The sequence below is a fragment of the Talpa europaea genome, assembly GCF_964194135.1.
Source record: "Talpa europaea genome assembly, chromosome: 8".
NCBI classification, from domain to species: Eukaryota; Metazoa; Chordata; class Mammalia; order Eulipotyphla; family Talpidae; genus Talpa; species Talpa europaea.
Window position 1 is genome coordinate 38,993,123 of NC_140075.1, and position 17,026 is coordinate 39,010,148.

The window sequence follows — 17,026 nt, forward strand, 5'->3', positions numbered from 1 at the left end:
GCTCAGCAGACACCGGGCTACATTCACAGGGTGCAAACATGATCAGTACTGGGAAATCTTACAAATGGAAAATCTTGCCTGATTTTTCCTGGATCCTAAAGAATGCTCCATTGTCCGTGATATATGATTCTTTCTTCAATTTATAGGTTCAGCTATAATACTTTTCAATATAGCATACCATATTGAATTACAGAGAGATGCTCCCTCATAAGAAATCAACAAAAAGCTAAATAAAAAAATACAACACTGATACCACTTCTAATAATAATGACAATGATTGCTAGCACGTATAGCTAGGACACAGCCATGCAGTTTCTGAATATCTAACTTACTGGCTTAATGCCATGGCCTCCAGATAGAGGCCCCAATATCTGTAACTGTCCAGATATTGCCAAAAAATTTAAATGGTAACTAGAGAGATGTTAAAAGATATGGTAGGCCATTAGTTCACGTTCATCACACAAGTGTACATGTTTTAAACATGCTTTGTATGAGATTACACTTCAAAGTAATGAGACTAATTATTGCATATTCTTTGAGGAACTAGTCATATCTTATTAGTGCCTTATATACCCTGTCCAAACCGCAAGACCTGAGAAAGTCATGATATGCAGCGCTTGAGCTCAAAGCCACACACCACATTAGTTTACAGATTCACGGAATACACAGAAAACAAGAACTTACCTGAAACCACACTTATTTAGGGTCAAGATTAAATTCACACTTAAGTCTGAGTGCAAAACCCATGCTTTTAAACACCATAGTAACAATTCAAAAACTGCTAATGTTGGAATGAACCACATAGTTTCATCCATATCACACAGGATCACACTTTTGGGGTCTCCATCTTTACAGTTATAGTTTTAGATCAAAATCATTTTTCTTCATCGTGCATTCAACAGCATTTTCTAAAACAAGTCAATAAAGGAAAACACTGTGTATTCTTTAGATTATCAGTGATCAGTAAGCATTTTTCTGTGAAAGAGATTACTTCAATCTTGCCAGCAATTGTCTAGGCTACCTAGCCCTTCTTAGTACCTTAATAATTTCTGGGTATTTTCTCCCCCATATGACTCATTCATTTTATAAATTTCCCTTTAAAAAAAAAAACTATACTCTTCACAATATTCAAATTATTCAAAATCATCATTCATTGTGACCAACTGCCAGATTGAAGTACATTATTTACAAATTTAATTTGCTATATGTTTATCAGCAAAAACAGGACAAAGAGGGCCTCTCTAATGGTGCAAGGGGTTAAGCATCAGCACTATGAAGCTATCCACAGCCACTGCAGCACGAGTTCGAACCCCAGCCAGGGAGGTGACTCGCATGGGGAAGCAGATCTCTCCTGTCCCACCCATTGCTCCCCTCAGCAGTATATTTCAGTCAATCTGCCTGTTCTGCTCTCCACTCTCTCACTGGTGAATCCTCTCAAACTCTGCGCCCCCCAGCACCTCTGGCCTGCACCCCAGCTCTTGTATGCATAAATAAATAAATCTTTAAAAAAAAAAAAACAGGACAGAAAGTAAGAAACAATGGAATAAAGTTTTGAAATTTACCTCTGCTAAGTTTTCTGGAGAAGTTTTTGCAATTGTTTATGTGTAAATACATGTCTTAATGCATTTCAGATTTAATAATCATTCATGTAAATATTTCTTTATTCATGGATGAATTTAAAAGCAATGAATATTTACATTATGATAAATAATCCATTTTAAATTCAACTATCAAGTGAATACAAAGTTTATATCACAATCACTTGATACAGTAATGTGTCAAAGTCTCCTAGCATCATTCCCCAGAAATCAGCAAACTAAATAACTCAAATATTTATGAAATATCTACCACATACAAACATGTGCCAGTTCTAGAAATGAAAAATGACAAAAATATATGTGCATTCCACAAAAGAAATACCAAAGGAATTTAAAGTAAAAGTTGAGAGGGAAGCATAGTCATTTGCTGAACACAACAAAGAATCCTAAAGACAGAATGGACTTATATTTTTAATGAGTTGAAGGGAGAAAGAAATGTACATTTAATTAAAAGAGTAAATCACCAAATGTCAAGACCAGTTTTGAGGTTCCAGAAATCTTAAAAATTACCCCAAAAATATATTTCTTACTTGCTGTCGATGAGCACTTCAGATTGCCGATTATTCACTTGCTTATCAGTCTTGTGACGAAACTAAAAATCAAAGTGTTTGTGAAAAAACATTAAATCAAACTTTGTCCGCATAAATAGACACTGAAAATACTTTGAGTTCATCTGCTTAGACAACATCAACCACTGATCCAAAATGAGAACAACTTATGCTTACTTTGGACCTAGGTCCATGTGTTGGAAATCTCAATCAAAACCCTTTTCACAAAATCCCACCCTGGGTGTCACCAGTGGAACAAGTCTAGCCACATGCTCTTCTTTCCATACACCCTATTTGCTTCTAAGAAGACAACACGCTCTTCATTCTGCAGCTTATTGTAAGGAAGCCATATATTAACAGCGATGTCTTCAATAAAGACTAGGAGCTTCCATTTCTCACACATATGTGCTCAATACTTTATTGGAACATCATTCATTCTGTTTTATGGATTTCTTTGACGTCAAGAAATTACTAGTAACAACATGTATTTTTATTCTCCAGCAATTCTAATTGTTAACAGTGATCGTATGACATGCCGAGCATTTAAAACAAAAATCAAAATACAGACCAACACACATTTGGTGTGGATTTGTGTGTCTTTATGGCCAAGTGACCTTATTTCTTACTATATATTTCAATGTAAACATTTTATATTGCTTAGAAAAATCCAAATGTCATGGACCTCTACTAAATCCATAATTAACATCATTCACTTTCCACATGAACTAGCAAGATCAGACAGAAATAGACTAAAGTAAAGATAAGGCATTGTTTCAGCCAATTAGTCTAAATGCACAGATGAATGGGATATTATCAGGCAAAATGAAACTTTGATTTCATGGGTTATAATCATCAGGATCAGTGCTTTTTCCCTTTTTAAAAATACTCCAAAGTATTTTATCAACAACCTAATATATAAAATGTGTCCACCAGTCCTCCCCTTTTTCAACATCTTTCCCAAACCTATCCCAATTTTTCTGTTATGCTATACCCAGTGCACACAGTTACTCTCACTGCCAGGTGTAAAGTTCATGATAACACCAGGAAAAACATGAAAGCACCAACACTTAGCATCTCTTCACATGAAAAGAGTTTTTATAATATCAGTAGAGGACTTATATTGTCGGTCCATCATAGGCATGCAACTTCTCCCCACCAATAGAACAATGGAAATGGAAAGATTATTTTATTTGAGTGCATAATTTGATAGGAGTGCTGGTTATTCTCTATTTGCACCTCCATATACACACCCCTCTTTCTTCACTGTGCCCTGTGCCTGGGGAAACTAATCACATAGTCCTTCACTCTGGTTTCTGGTGGGTCTTGGCCAACAAGTGGTACAGGAAGAAGAACAGGAAATCCAAAGGGAATAAAATGAAGCATTTATTCCCTGGTTTCCTTCAAGTTGGGACAGCAGTGAATATTCTTCCTACACAGATAGCTCTGGCTGATGTGCAGCTCTCAACTGCATCTCCAGGACTGAAAATCACTTCTGTCCTTTGCCACTCAAGGCCTAGAAGTAGTCTTGCCACCCATGTGGCTAGCAGGGTATGCTTTTTCTCACTCCCACATCCTTTGTAAATGGCCCCTTCATTATTCTTTTTTCTTCACTCGTCCCCAATTTCAAGGTGACATCTTTTTCCTGCCAAGACCCTGACTAAGATATCTGGACTAGCACATAATATCACAAAAATAAAAGCATGCTTAAGCATTAACCACGGTAAAGACAATAGGAGATTAGTATTTATTCACATCTGTTTCTGACGTAATAAAGAACCTCCTAAATTAAGTAGCAGGGCATCACAGGAAAGGACCCATAAAATCATCCTCTGAAAGCTTAGCCCGCCATCTGAGCCTCAAGATGGACTCAATTCCATTTCTGCTCAGGCTTTGCTAAGGGGTCTTGATACTTGACTGATGGAGTCTGGGAAGACTAGAAATGGTAGTCTCATCTAGACTGACTCTTTTTGACAGTTTCTACATTAGAAATAGATATGAAGGCTTAGAAGGGAATTTCACCAGGACAGGAAGGAGAGAGAGCACCAGCACTGCTGGCATACCCTAGTGAGCCAGGCACTGTGCCAGGTGCTCTACATACAGCATCTCATGTTGTCCTCCCAACAGTGCTAATGTCATCGGCTACATTACACATACAGGAAAAAGTTCAAAGAAATGGTTTGTCTCAAGTCACACTGCTAGAACAGGAAAGAATAAGGCATCTTTCTCCAAAGCCCATTTCTTTCTACCCTACCAATTTACTCTTCTATGAGATGTGACTATAGCGAGTAAGACCCTTAAAGTCAAAGTGTAGCAACTCATGCATCTAATGAGTACTATTCTCCTGAAAGATCAAATAATGAGAATAGGGGCCTCCCCAGTGATGCAGCAGTTGAGCACTGGGTTGCGAAGCTGCCCGCAGCCTCTGCGGCGCCGGTTCGATCCCCGGCTGCTCCCCGGACACCAGAGGAGGGTCCCACATGGCGCGCAGACCTCTCCTGCCGCCCGCTGCTCCCCTCAGCAGTGTACTTCGGTCCTTCTGCCTTCTCTGCTCCCCGCTCTGGTGAATTCTCTCACCCTCCCGCGCTTCTGACTGTGCCCAGTGCTTGTATAAATAAATAATAAATAAATAAATGAAGCTTGCCTCTTTAAAAATAATAATAATAATAATGAGAATAGGTCACACATTTACTCCAAAGGAGACCTTACTCAAAGCATTGTCAAAAGTTCTTGTCCTAGAATTACCTTTGGGCCATATAGTCCATTCTTTAGAATATTCTTTATTTGTTATTCTTGTATCTTTTATTCTTTAAAGATTTAGCAATTTTTTTTCTATATGGACTTGAAGGGGTATCTTATGTTTGAAAATATAAATGCTTCTCTAGGAAAGCAGGTACAGTGAATACATTTTTTTAGGGGTTGAGAAATGGCATTTGTTTCAAAGCTATGTGAACACACATCAGGAGATTGGCTTTCTGCTGTAACTTGTACACTGATCATGAAGGCAATTTTATAAGAGCTCCGAAGCACCATGAACAATGGCAACCTCACAGTAATAGGTAGATTCTACCCCAAGCTGACACTTTAAAGTGACATCATCTAGGGCGTTTGAGCGCTGGGCTGTGAAGCTGCCCTAAGCCTGAGCAGTGCCGGTTCAATCCCTGGCCGCCGGCGAGGGTCCCACATGGCGTGACAGACCTCTCCTGCCATGCCCGCTGCTCCCCTCAGCAGTGTATTTCGTCAGTCTGCCTGTTCTGTACCCTGCTCTGGCTCTAGTGAATTCTCTCACCCTCCTGTGCTTCTGACTTTACCCAGTGTTTGTATAAATAAATAAACCTTAAAAAAAAAATCTGCTCCACACTCTGTCTCTGGTGAATCCTCTCACCCTCTCGTACCTCTGACCTGTACCCCAGATCTTGTATAAATAAATAAAATCTTTTTTTAAAAAAAGTAGACAATATAGAATATGGGTATGAGTTCAGACGAGAGGCTTAGGCTGGCAGTATTAACGTGTAAGTTCCTGGCATATAGATAATTATTGAGGTTAGAGCTCATACAGTTATCCAGGGTAAGAATATAACTTGTGTAGATTTGGAATATTTGCTTTAGCCACGATTATGCTTTAAATCTTTGTATTTAAATGCCCTTCTTTGAATTATGCATACTTCAAACCCCTCTATCATATTATATCTCATTTACTTATATTACTTGTCTGATTTTTGAAATAATTTGATTTTCTAACCCCTGATAAATGATCTAAGTGTGTAATTTTTGCAGTATTTAGACAAAGATACATGATATAGGATAGATAATGCCTTGCTGTATGGAAGCAGGTTTATTTTCTGTCTCTGCACCTACCACTAATTGGTTATATGATCACTAGGAAATCATTAGTTTTTTATAGGCCTTAGTTTCCTCATCTGTAAAATAAGGAAATGAGTCAAGTTATTGAAAATCTCTTGCTTTTATCATAAAAGGCCTCTGGTTCTAGTACATGTATTAATCATTGAGCAAATAGAAAAAGAGTTATACATGACACTGGCAAAAAGAACTTCATGCAAAATTTCCAAATGGATCTCTATTTATGTTTCTGAGAGATCAGAGTTGAAATTGAGGCCTCAAGAAGAATCAAAGTAAATAAAAACTCACGTAGTCATCTGTGGCATCTTTGACAGCTGTCATAGTAATCACCAGGACCAAAGGCACAATGGTAGTAAACCAGCTCAAGGAGGAGATTTCTGGAATCAGCTGAAACAGACATTTTAAAATATTTAGAGCTTTTAAAGTTAGGAAATCTATCTTCCAATTTTTTTCACATCCTGATGAAACAGTTTTCCCATGAATCCAGTCACACATGAATATAATATACTCCTGGCTATATACACTTTTGCTTAAAATAATTTATCTTCCTGCCACTTAAAGCCAAATAATTCTTTATACAATTTAAAAATAGTTATTATTCTAGACTACACAATCTAACTCACATTCCTACCTTCTATAATTAACATAGAACCCAGCACATTCTGCATCCGTTCTGATTAGAGCACTCTAGGTACTAGATAGATAACTAACATGAACTGTTTATATGATGTATATTTTTTTAATTCCCACCTTTTCTTTCCTAAAATATAAGTAAAAGCTCAAATTTCAGTTAGATGGAAGGCAAAAGAATGGTTAATAACTACCAATTAACACTCAGGACTGAAAAATAGTCTCTCTACAGTGAAATAACATATAGCATATAGAACTTATTATTTACTTTTATATATATACATATATATGTCAAATGTGTTATCATTCTCAAATGCAACTGAAATTTGCTAAAATGAGTTCCAAAAACTACTACCCAGCTAGACTCTGCCTCCACTTATGCAATGAATGTTGTCTATATGAGGGGAGTAAGGCAAGGAGGGAAATAATGAACAACAATCATGAGGCTCTGGTTTGGTTCAAACAAAGTACAAGGTTGCATTTTGAAATGACCTCAGTGTCTCGAATGATGAATGTACTAGTTTTTACCTTTTCCAACCATATTTGTGGAAGCAGCAATAATAACATTAAAAATCTGATAAGGATGGCTTTACCTCATCATGAACATTTAGCTAAGAGAATTAACTTACTTATTCTAAGTATATTAATACTTTCAACAAACACATAAGGAACAACCTAAATATTACCTGTAAAATCAGAAGGACAAGGAAGTAGGCATTTGCCACTCTTTGGAACTGTTCAAATAAATTAATTGGCAAGAAGGTAAGAATGCTGTACTTGGATGTGTGGATACAATTATCCTGAAAAAGAAATGGCATCATGTTAGTTTATGGCAAGGCATTGTTCATTATCAGAAATAGCTCTAGAACTTATAAGGCTGAGTATGAGTTATGACAGAGCAAGAAAGATAAGCCAGTTATCTACGAAATTTAAAACTGTGTGGCCCAACCCCAAGGTCTTTCTTTTTCCCAAGATGACATGCTCCTGAGATTAAGTACTATTCAATGCTATAAAATCACCCATGAATAAAAAATGTATCAAGTGCAAAAATCTGCCTGAGTTGTTGTTATCTGAGATATCTTTATTTTTATGCATTCATTTATTTGGCAGTTACTTCTTATGCATCCACTCTATGCAGACATTGAAGTCATGTGGAGGCCTATGAGGTCAGAAGGAACTTTGGAGATCATCTAGCCCACCTTCCTACAGCATGACACTTTAGTAACTCTGACAAGGAGCTTCTAAGCCTGTTTTAGTAGTTCTTATTAATGAGAAACTAACCACCTCCAAAGGTAGCCCTTTTCCATTTCAGAATGAAAATTGCTAGAAAGGCCTTCATTATAAGAAACTGAAGTGTCATCCTATAACTTTTTGTCATCCAACAAATTCCATCCATGGGACCACCGAGGTCAAGTATAAGCCCCTTCCATCTTGGCAATCTTGAAATGTTAAAAGACATTATAGAACTCATAGAACTCCCATAAATCTTTTCTACTCTAATCCAGAGATTCCAAGCACCCTCATTCTCCATGACATATTTTATAGACATCGCTTCAAGGTCAGCCTCTTTGGAACCATCCCAATTTTTCTGTATCTCACTAAAACAGTTTGTGTGTGTGTACACACACACACACATACACACACACATACTTAAAATGATCTAAGATTTCATTAACATTTTGGCAACTCTATCACTTTTTTTTTAAGATTGATTGATTTATTTATTTATTTATTTATTTATTTATTTATTTATTTATACAAGCACTGGGTACAGTCGGAAGCGCGGGAGGGTGAGAGAATTCACCAGAGCCAGAGCGGGGAGCAGAGCAGGCAGAAGGACCAAAGTACACTACTGAGGGGAGCAGCGGGCAAGTCAGGAGAGGTCTGCGCGCCATGTGGAACCCTCCCGGTGCCTGGGGATTGAACTGGCGCTGCAGAGGCTGCGGGCAGCTTGGCAGCCCAGAGCTCAACCGCTGTGCCACCAGGGGAGGCCCTGTATCACATTTTTAAAAAGATTTATTTATTTATGCATACAAGAACTGGGGTACAGGCCAGAGGTGTGGGAGAGAGGTGAGAGGATTCACCAGAGACAGAGTGGCGAACAGAACAGTCGGACTGACTGAAATACACTGCTGAGGGGAGCAGCAGGTGAAACAGGAGAGGTCTGCTGCACCTTGTGGGTAGCTCCTTGGCCAGCTGGGGATGACTGAACTCGTGCTGCAGAGGCTGTGGATAGCTTCATAGTGCTGTGCTTATCCCCTTGCGCCACCAGGGAGACTCCAATTGTAAAACATTTTTATATTGACTCTTGATTAACTGAAAATCCATAGATCATTTTTTCTTATATTACTATTCAATTCAGTGTCTCCTTCCTAAACATTTATAACTGATTTTTTTTAATATTGACTTGTAAGATCTTTCATATATGCCTATTACACCAGACTAAATATTTTTTAAAAAATTAATTTTGAATATGCTATTCTAAAATATTAAATATTCCTACCAGTTTTGTGTTATAAAATTTCAAGTACATGCCTTTTATTATATTCTTCCAAAGTCTTTAGCAAATACACTAAAAGGACAGAGCCAGACCTTATTTTTTTAATTAAAGAGATAAAACTAGAGCAAACTACTAGAGCCCTCACCACAGGTTAATGTTTACACCTTTTTCTGGTGTTTATCTAAATCATATTAAATATGTAAATCCACATAACTACACTCTTATGAAGCTTAACTTTATCTTTCACACAAAGGTAGCATGAGAAATTTGGAGTGTCAGGTCTTGTTGAAATTCATAATCAACACGGCCAGGAAATTTCCATTCACTAATATTTTAAAACTGAGGGTTAGTTGGTGTGACTTGTTGTAAGTGAAACTACACTAGCTCCTAGTAATCACCACACCAGTTACGAAAAAAATAGCCATCTGTGAAGTGGTCATTTTTGACATTTCCCAACAATCATTGGGAAAGGAAGAGAGATATCAGGAAAAGCATTTCCAGATCAGGTGGTTTGAGGTACTATACCTAACTGTGTGCTGGAACCGCTCTGCAGCTGATGCTGAGAACTTCCACAACAATTTATCTATTCAAGATCTGGGATAGGAAGAAAGACTGTGAGCAGTGAGGTCACAACACATTTTTCTAAAGAAGCAACTTGGAGAAAAAGGGAGAGAAAAGCTAAGAACAAAAAGCAGTTAAATAAAGCAATCACATAGTCCTAATTCTGTTTTATCTTTTCCGCCTAGGTTAAAACCAAAATGGGATAAAACATGTGTCGGGACTTTCAAAGCAACATCGCAAGAGGGCCTCCCGGTGGCGCAGCAGCTGAGCGCTGGATTGCGAAGCTGCCCACAGCCTCTGCAGCGCTGGTTCGATCCCCGGCTGCTCCCCGGCCACCAGAGGAGGGTCCCACATAGCGCGCAGACCTCTCCTGCCACCCGCTGCTCCCCTCAGCAGTGTACTTCGTCAGTCTGCCTGCTCTGCTCCCAGCTCTGGCTCAGTGAATTCTCTCACCCTCCCGCGCTTCTGACTGTACCCAGTGCTTGTATAAATAAATAAATAAATCTTTAAAAAAAAAAAAATGCAAGAATCTCTCATACAGGGGCCTCCCTGGTGGTGCAAGGGGTTAATCACCACACTATGAAGCAATCCACAGCCTCTGCAGCACAAGTTCGATTGCTGGCCAGCCAGGGAGAGCAACCCACAAGGCACAGCAGACCTCTCCTGTCTTGCCCGCTTCTCCCCTCAGCAGTGTATTTCAGTCATTCTGCCTGTTCTGTTCCCCACTCTGTCTCTGGTGAATCCTCTCCCCGCCCCATCGCATCTCTGTACCCCAGCTCTTGTATGCATAAATAAAATCTTTAAAAAAAAAACAAAACTCTCATACAAAATCAAATTCCACATAGGTGAAGTACCACTTGTGTGGGGCCAAATGATAACTAATGCCAAATGAGGACTGTACCAAATAATGCCTATTTGCTTAACGTGACATATAGAAATGCTTGTGTTTGTTCTTTGGGCTCTGTTGTTAACATTCACAGACAATGTGAACCCTCACAATTATGGAAACACAAATGATTGGAAACAAGGAACAAGGGCTCCCCCTTCTGGACAATCTCTCGGCCCATTTACCTTCCTTTGTTTTTCAATCAAAAGGAAAAAATGTTTCCACTGCCACCACCACCACCACCACCCCCTCCCCCCAACCAGCCAAGGTTCAAGAATGTGAGTATTGGTAAGACCTTCTATCAGGCATGTTAATATTCAACCATTTCATTGAGTCATTCTATTGGTTTCCAGTCAGATTCTTGTACAACACATTCCATAACACAACACCGAAGATATTTGCCACTATCCTCTTGACACTAGATTTCCAGCATGGAACACGAGAATAACCCCAATGCAGTGAAAAAAGAAGAGTTTGAGAAGCCAGGGGAAGAAGGGAGGAAGAAAGAGGAAAGAAGATGAAAGTAGCACCTGGAGCTGATAGAAACCAAGTGGAAGTCACAGCTTTAGTTTGTTAGCCAGTTGTGCCAGTTAACAGGCCCATGATGGGGCAGGCTTACTAACAGTTATTAACAGTTCAGACACGTAGTGGGAAAGAGCCTGTTCCTAGGGGGTCACCATTCCCTGCAGGAAGGTCCCCCAAGAAACGAGTTGAGGAGGCCCAAATATTCACTGACACATACATAAATAGCTCCACCTCCTATGGGCAGCATGAGTAAAGGAGTAGAGAAAGAATGGTCACCCCAGGTGAGACCCTTTCACCTGGAGGGCAATGTTAGGATAAGGAAAAAGCACTGATCCTCAAAAATATATTACTACAAGTCAGGTGGGGTGGGCAGATGGTGGCACACTTGGGGCTCTCAAAAGAAAGACAATGAGGCTGAACTGCAAAGGTCAGCATAAACTCAGGCTACAGAAAAATTCCTTGGAATCTATCCCATTTTAGTTTTTACCATAAAGACTAAAATCATAAGTGAAGAGGGAATTATTGAAAGATTTTAAGTAATCTTGATGAGATTCTAGTTTTAAAGGATTACCCTATGTGCTGGGTAGAGAACAAATAGCAGATCACTTAACAATAGATGTGAGAAGACCAATGAGGAGGTCTTTTAATAAGTCCAGGTGCGAGAGGATGGTGGCATGGAAAGGATGGTAGCAGAAAGGATAACAATGAACAATAATGTTGATAACAATAAAAATGACTAATACTTATCAAACTTTGATTATGTATCCTGTTTTGAGAACTTGGTATGAAATAGCTCATTTTATGACACCACTGGTAAGTGATGGAACCACAATTTGAAACCAGGCACTCTGGTTCCAGAGCACACCCTCCCCAGCACTGCGCTTCCTCAAAACAGTGCAAAGTGAACGTCTATTCTGCTTTCAGTGCAATCAGCCCTTACTCTCTCCTCCACTCTGCATTTCTAGCCTGCTGCTACTTTCTTTTTCTTTTTTTTTTTATTTTATATCTTTTTACATCATTTTTTAGAAAACCTAAATAAGGGGCCAGGAAAAAGACTAATTAAAATAAAGTAAAAATCAAAATCAACTGCTGCTACTTTCTTACCAAAGGAAGTGTTGTGCATCTATTTCCTCTTGTGCCACCCCCCCCCCCCGGGCAGGAACTCTGATGATCTATTGCCTGATGTATGATTACAGTGCCCTTGGCTTCCCCTAAATCCCCCTCAAGAATGATTCTTTTAGCCCAGGACATAGTTCACGGCAAACAAATAATATAGAAGCCACTTCCTTAGTTTAACGCAGGCAGCTTTGGCCAAAGTCCTTTACATTTTCGACATTGACTACTTGGTGCAGGGAAAGAATAAAGTACAAAATGACATTCTTTAGAGGTGGGCCACCAAATAAAATATTAATAAAATCAGAAAAATTATTTTTATAATGAGATTTTGTTGTGCAACCATATTGCTTAATAAAACAAAGCAAATAGAAAACAACAAATATTGCTAAATGAGTAAACAAAGCATTTGGAAAGTGTGCCTCAATTCTTCCACAGGCAAAATGGAGTGAATAATGTTTCTCATCCATATATTTATGGACTACTTTGGAGAAAAGATGAGACCAAAGACGTGGAAGTATTTTTTCTAAATTGAAAGAAATGAACAAATATAGGATTGTTCCAAGCCACCCCCAACTAATCCAAGCAGATCTAGGAAATCCACTGGGCAGGATAAACTGGGTTTGTCATAGTATCAAGCAACTCCAGAATATTTCATAGCTCAACATAATAAGAGTTTATTTCTTGCTCATACTCCTTGTTCAATATGGCCCAACAAGAAGACTCTGTTCATCATGGCTATGCACAGCAAACCAGCCACCATGTCAAGTGCTTCCAACTACAGTAACTGAGGGAGAGAGAGAGAGCTCTGAACAGTCTTACATCCACAGATTATGCTTCAATCCAAATGCTCCCAACTCACTGACCAGAAAGAGCCACCATGTGTCCAAAAGGCAAGAAGCCAGAAACACTACCCCCGATATCACCACTGGCTACTCCAACCAGATGTGGAAACCAACCCTGATATTTGGAGAATGTGAGATATGAACAACAAAAAAATTAATATCAGAAACCACTGTCAGTGCTCCAAATTCAGTCCTGTTTTCATGCCAAGTGTAATAGACATTGTATGCTATTTCCCTTGCCCTCAGTGAACAGTGCTGTAAATGTCTTAGTCCTGTGGTCTGGATGGATTCAACTGCCATCCATAACTCCAGGCTCAGGCCCAGATTAGCCTAAGCCCATTACATCCCCGTTCTTCTAATTAAAATTTTGAGTTCAGGGATTAGCACATGACTTATATCAATTCTGGGAATTTGCTGGATATGTGGACTTTCTTCCTCTTTACCAGATTTCACCTGGAAGCAAATAGACTTAGGAGTCACTGACAGCATCTTGGGACCTTGAGTGAGGAGGAGGCCAAGAATAAACTCTAAACTCTTGCAGGGTCAAGAAATGCAGAAGGCCTCCCTGGTCGTGCATGGGTTAAAGACAGTGCTCTCAAGCTACTGCCAGCCACTATAGCATGAGTTAGATCCCTGGCCAGGGAGCAACACACATGGCACAGAAGACCTCTCCTGCCTTGCCCCCTGCTCCCCTCAGCAGTGTATTTCAGTGGATCTGTTTGTTCTGCTCCCCGCTCTCTCTGGTGAATCCTCTCACACACACCCCCCATCTCTGGCTTACACCCCAGTTCTAGTATGCATAAATAAATCTTAAAAAAAGAAAAAAGAAATGCAGAGAAAGAAACTAGACCAGGCTTTCCTGAGACTAGTCCTATCTCCTGACTTTTCAGGTATATGATCTATACATTTATTTTATTGTCTAAGTCCACTGAGTTGATTTTTCTTTTATTCTGAACAAAACAGTATAATATCATTAATATCAGAATGAGTAGTATATGTTTTTAATATGACAGTTTACTTTAACCTCTATATTTACTTTAAAGAATGACTCCCAGAAGGCTTAGCCTAAATGCATTTGGTGGTTGTCGGGGACACTGTCTGCATCTGTGAACCCCACAGGCCAAACCCCAGGAGCTTTCGCAATGAGTATCACAGTTTCAACACTATCAAAAATCTTCCCACACTTGATGAAACATTTCTACGTCATGGCAGTTTTAAGAAGGAACTGTCAGGGTCTTGGAGGGGGTGGAGGGGCTAAGGAGGAGAATCTAGTTGTCTTGTGACAAGAGAAGGCAGAGTACTGTTGTGGTATAATCTGGATTTTGGAGAGAGAAACAGTCCTGACTCCTGAGGGAGAGATTACCTCTAAACCATAAAATAAAATAAAAAACAAAAAGAGGCTGTGTCCACAGATCAGTTGCATTAAAAAGGAAGTGGGCTAAAGGCATTTACGCCACTCAGGAAATATGTGAAACACCCATGTTTATGCAAAGATCCCAGAAGAATGCGTGTATGGAGCAAAAAGGGCTTGGAAATTGGGTTTCTGGCGCCTCACTGACACCATGCGGAACCGCAACTACTCAGTATTAGTCGAAAGTTGCCCAGTGTGGAGTCCACAGCATTCAGGGTTGGCAGCAATGGAGAGGTGGTAGGGTTCCTCTATGGCACTGCTGGGAGTGGCATGGGGTGTAATCAACCCAGAAGAGGCTTAACAGAGAACTATCCATCAATGTTGACTACAATCACCACCACCACCATCATCATAACAGTCCCCTGTGCCTGGGGGACTGTTAAACAAAAATATTTGTGTGGAGGGAAAGAGCAGAGGACATCGCCCTGTGTTAATCCATTCACTCATCTTCTCTGTGAGGCACTGTGGCATTGATCCAGGGCTACAGAAGCGAGTCAACAAAGCCCTTACCCTCCTAGAGCAAGTCTGCCCGTTAGTTGGAGAGAAGCAGGAATGAGCAAACAACAAACTTGTGGATTAATGACATGATTTGAGAAGGCAATCATGGTATGAAGAAAACATGCAATAACAAGCAGTAGCATTTAGATAGTCAATACTCCCTTAAAAATTAACTTGTTTGACCTCAAGTTAATGCAACCTTAAGATTACGCTACCTGAGATGCTGCTGGGGCTCCTGTGGCCCAGGGGATGCCCAAAACAGGTCTTTGGACAATCAGAAAAAAGCAAGACCTTTGCAAAATATTATTTAAAATTTTAATTTTTTAAATATAAAAATTTTAAATGTTATTTAAAAATAGGTGAATAAAGAAAATAAATTTTAAGTTAAAAAACACAAAAACGAAAACAGACAACTATAAATCAGAGACATCCTGCAGGGGAAGAGGACGGAGAGGGATCAGAGGTAGGGCCTAGAGAGAAGCACAGGGGATGAGGTGATGGCGCACGGGTGCATAGGTGAAGGAAATTATATGGGGGCTACACCTGGAGGGAGAGGGAGGAAGCAAATATTGTTTAAAAATGAACAATGATGCAAAAAAATTGAAAAAATTTAAGTTAACATCCCTAATGTTTAATGCATGGATTGTCTTTAATATATAGTTTATATGCATATAGATTGATACATGTGTATACATATATTTAAAATAAGTGTATGTATACTAGGAAGCTTTCTTTATTATACTAAGGAATGGACTCAAAAACCCTGAAGACTGCTGGACTAAACATTATTATGGCCAAAGGAAATGAGTGTGGCCCATTAGACTTGGACACAGAATGGAGAACATGTGAGTATCAAACGGAGTCTCCACAAAATGACTCCAGCTAATAAGGATTGTGTCCTTACACACTCCAACCACTGTACCGAGCCTGGTACATACATCAGCTCAGGTCATCTTCAAAAATCCAATGAGCTGTTCCTATTTCAGCTTATAAGGAGACTGAGGTTTACAGCAGATGCAAGGATTGCCCGTAACGACTATGTTTTGTACAATCTATCTCCTAAATTGTTAAGTGTTTCCTGGAAAATGAGTCAAAATCAAGAAGTCTCTGGGCTCCCTCTTGATAAATGAACTCACTGACCCTTATGGACTACTGTTCAGATGGTAAAGAAAGGAAGGTCTCTAAACTCAGTACAGTGAAGGGCACACATTAGTTCAATCAGCTAAGAGACACAGTCACTTTCAATCCTTCTGATTTAGGGGAGCATGCTGGGCTTGTCCAGGGAACTTTATTTCCCATCTAGGCCTCAGAAACAGACAGCAGTTAGGCAAACGTTTAGGCCTCAGCATCCCCTCAAAGCAAATCTGCCTGACAGTTTCATAAACCTTGGCTTCTTTTCTACCCTCAGGCCTCAGTTTAGTGTTCCAGTGTGTGAAAGACTGTTCTAGAGCTAGTAAATGTCCTATGAATAGTAATTATCTACAAAGAACCAATTTTGGACAAGCACCAGGGGAACAAATTTAATTTCCCTCGGAGATTAATTTAATCAAACTAATTTTTCCCCCAGGGTATTTAGATGCATATAACATATAAAGACTTTTAAATAGTTCCAAATAAGTGGTTAACTTTTCTTCTGTAACATCTGAAAAAGGCTGAAAATACTCTTGAAATTCTATATAGAGAAAAAATAGTACATGCCTTCTCCAGGAAAACATGTTAAACAAAAGACAGGCATACAAAAGGGAAAAGAAATCGAAGGTTGTTATTTCAGAGGGGTTTTCATAGGGCATCCCTAAAGATTTGTTTGCCTCCTTTTCTGCTTTCCCAAAGCTCTGCTATGCCTGCTCTTTATAGATCACTTATCTTCTGGGGAGCAGGCCCTCTGCATTGACCCCTTGACCCACCTCATTCCAGAGCTAGGCTCAGAGGTCTTGGGACTGACCTGCTCAGCCCACTTCCTGAATTACAAGGACATCTTTGCACAACTTTGTGGATATCAGCTCCTTTGTTTATTAGGACTAGAAATTAGACCATGTTCACACTGCTGTGCAGT

At 39.4% G+C, this 17,026-nt stretch overlaps 1 protein-coding gene across 1 annotated transcript in view; it reads right to left on the bottom strand.

The window, feature by feature from the left end:
• Positions 1–17,026, bottom strand: part of LOC311175249 (putative phospholipid-transporting ATPase IM) — a gene marked incomplete at both ends in the record, with an annotated part of 155,957 nt that overhangs the window by 74,081 nt on the left and 64,850 nt on the right. The window contains 3 exons of the mRNA XM_084240154.1: positions 2,129–2,190; positions 6,293–6,391; positions 7,321–7,434. Of these exons, the coding sequence (XP_084096280.1) occupies positions 2,129–2,190; positions 6,293–6,391; positions 7,321–7,434 (275 nt within the window). The remainder of the gene's footprint in view (positions 1–2,128; positions 2,191–6,292; positions 6,392–7,320; positions 7,435–17,026) is intronic.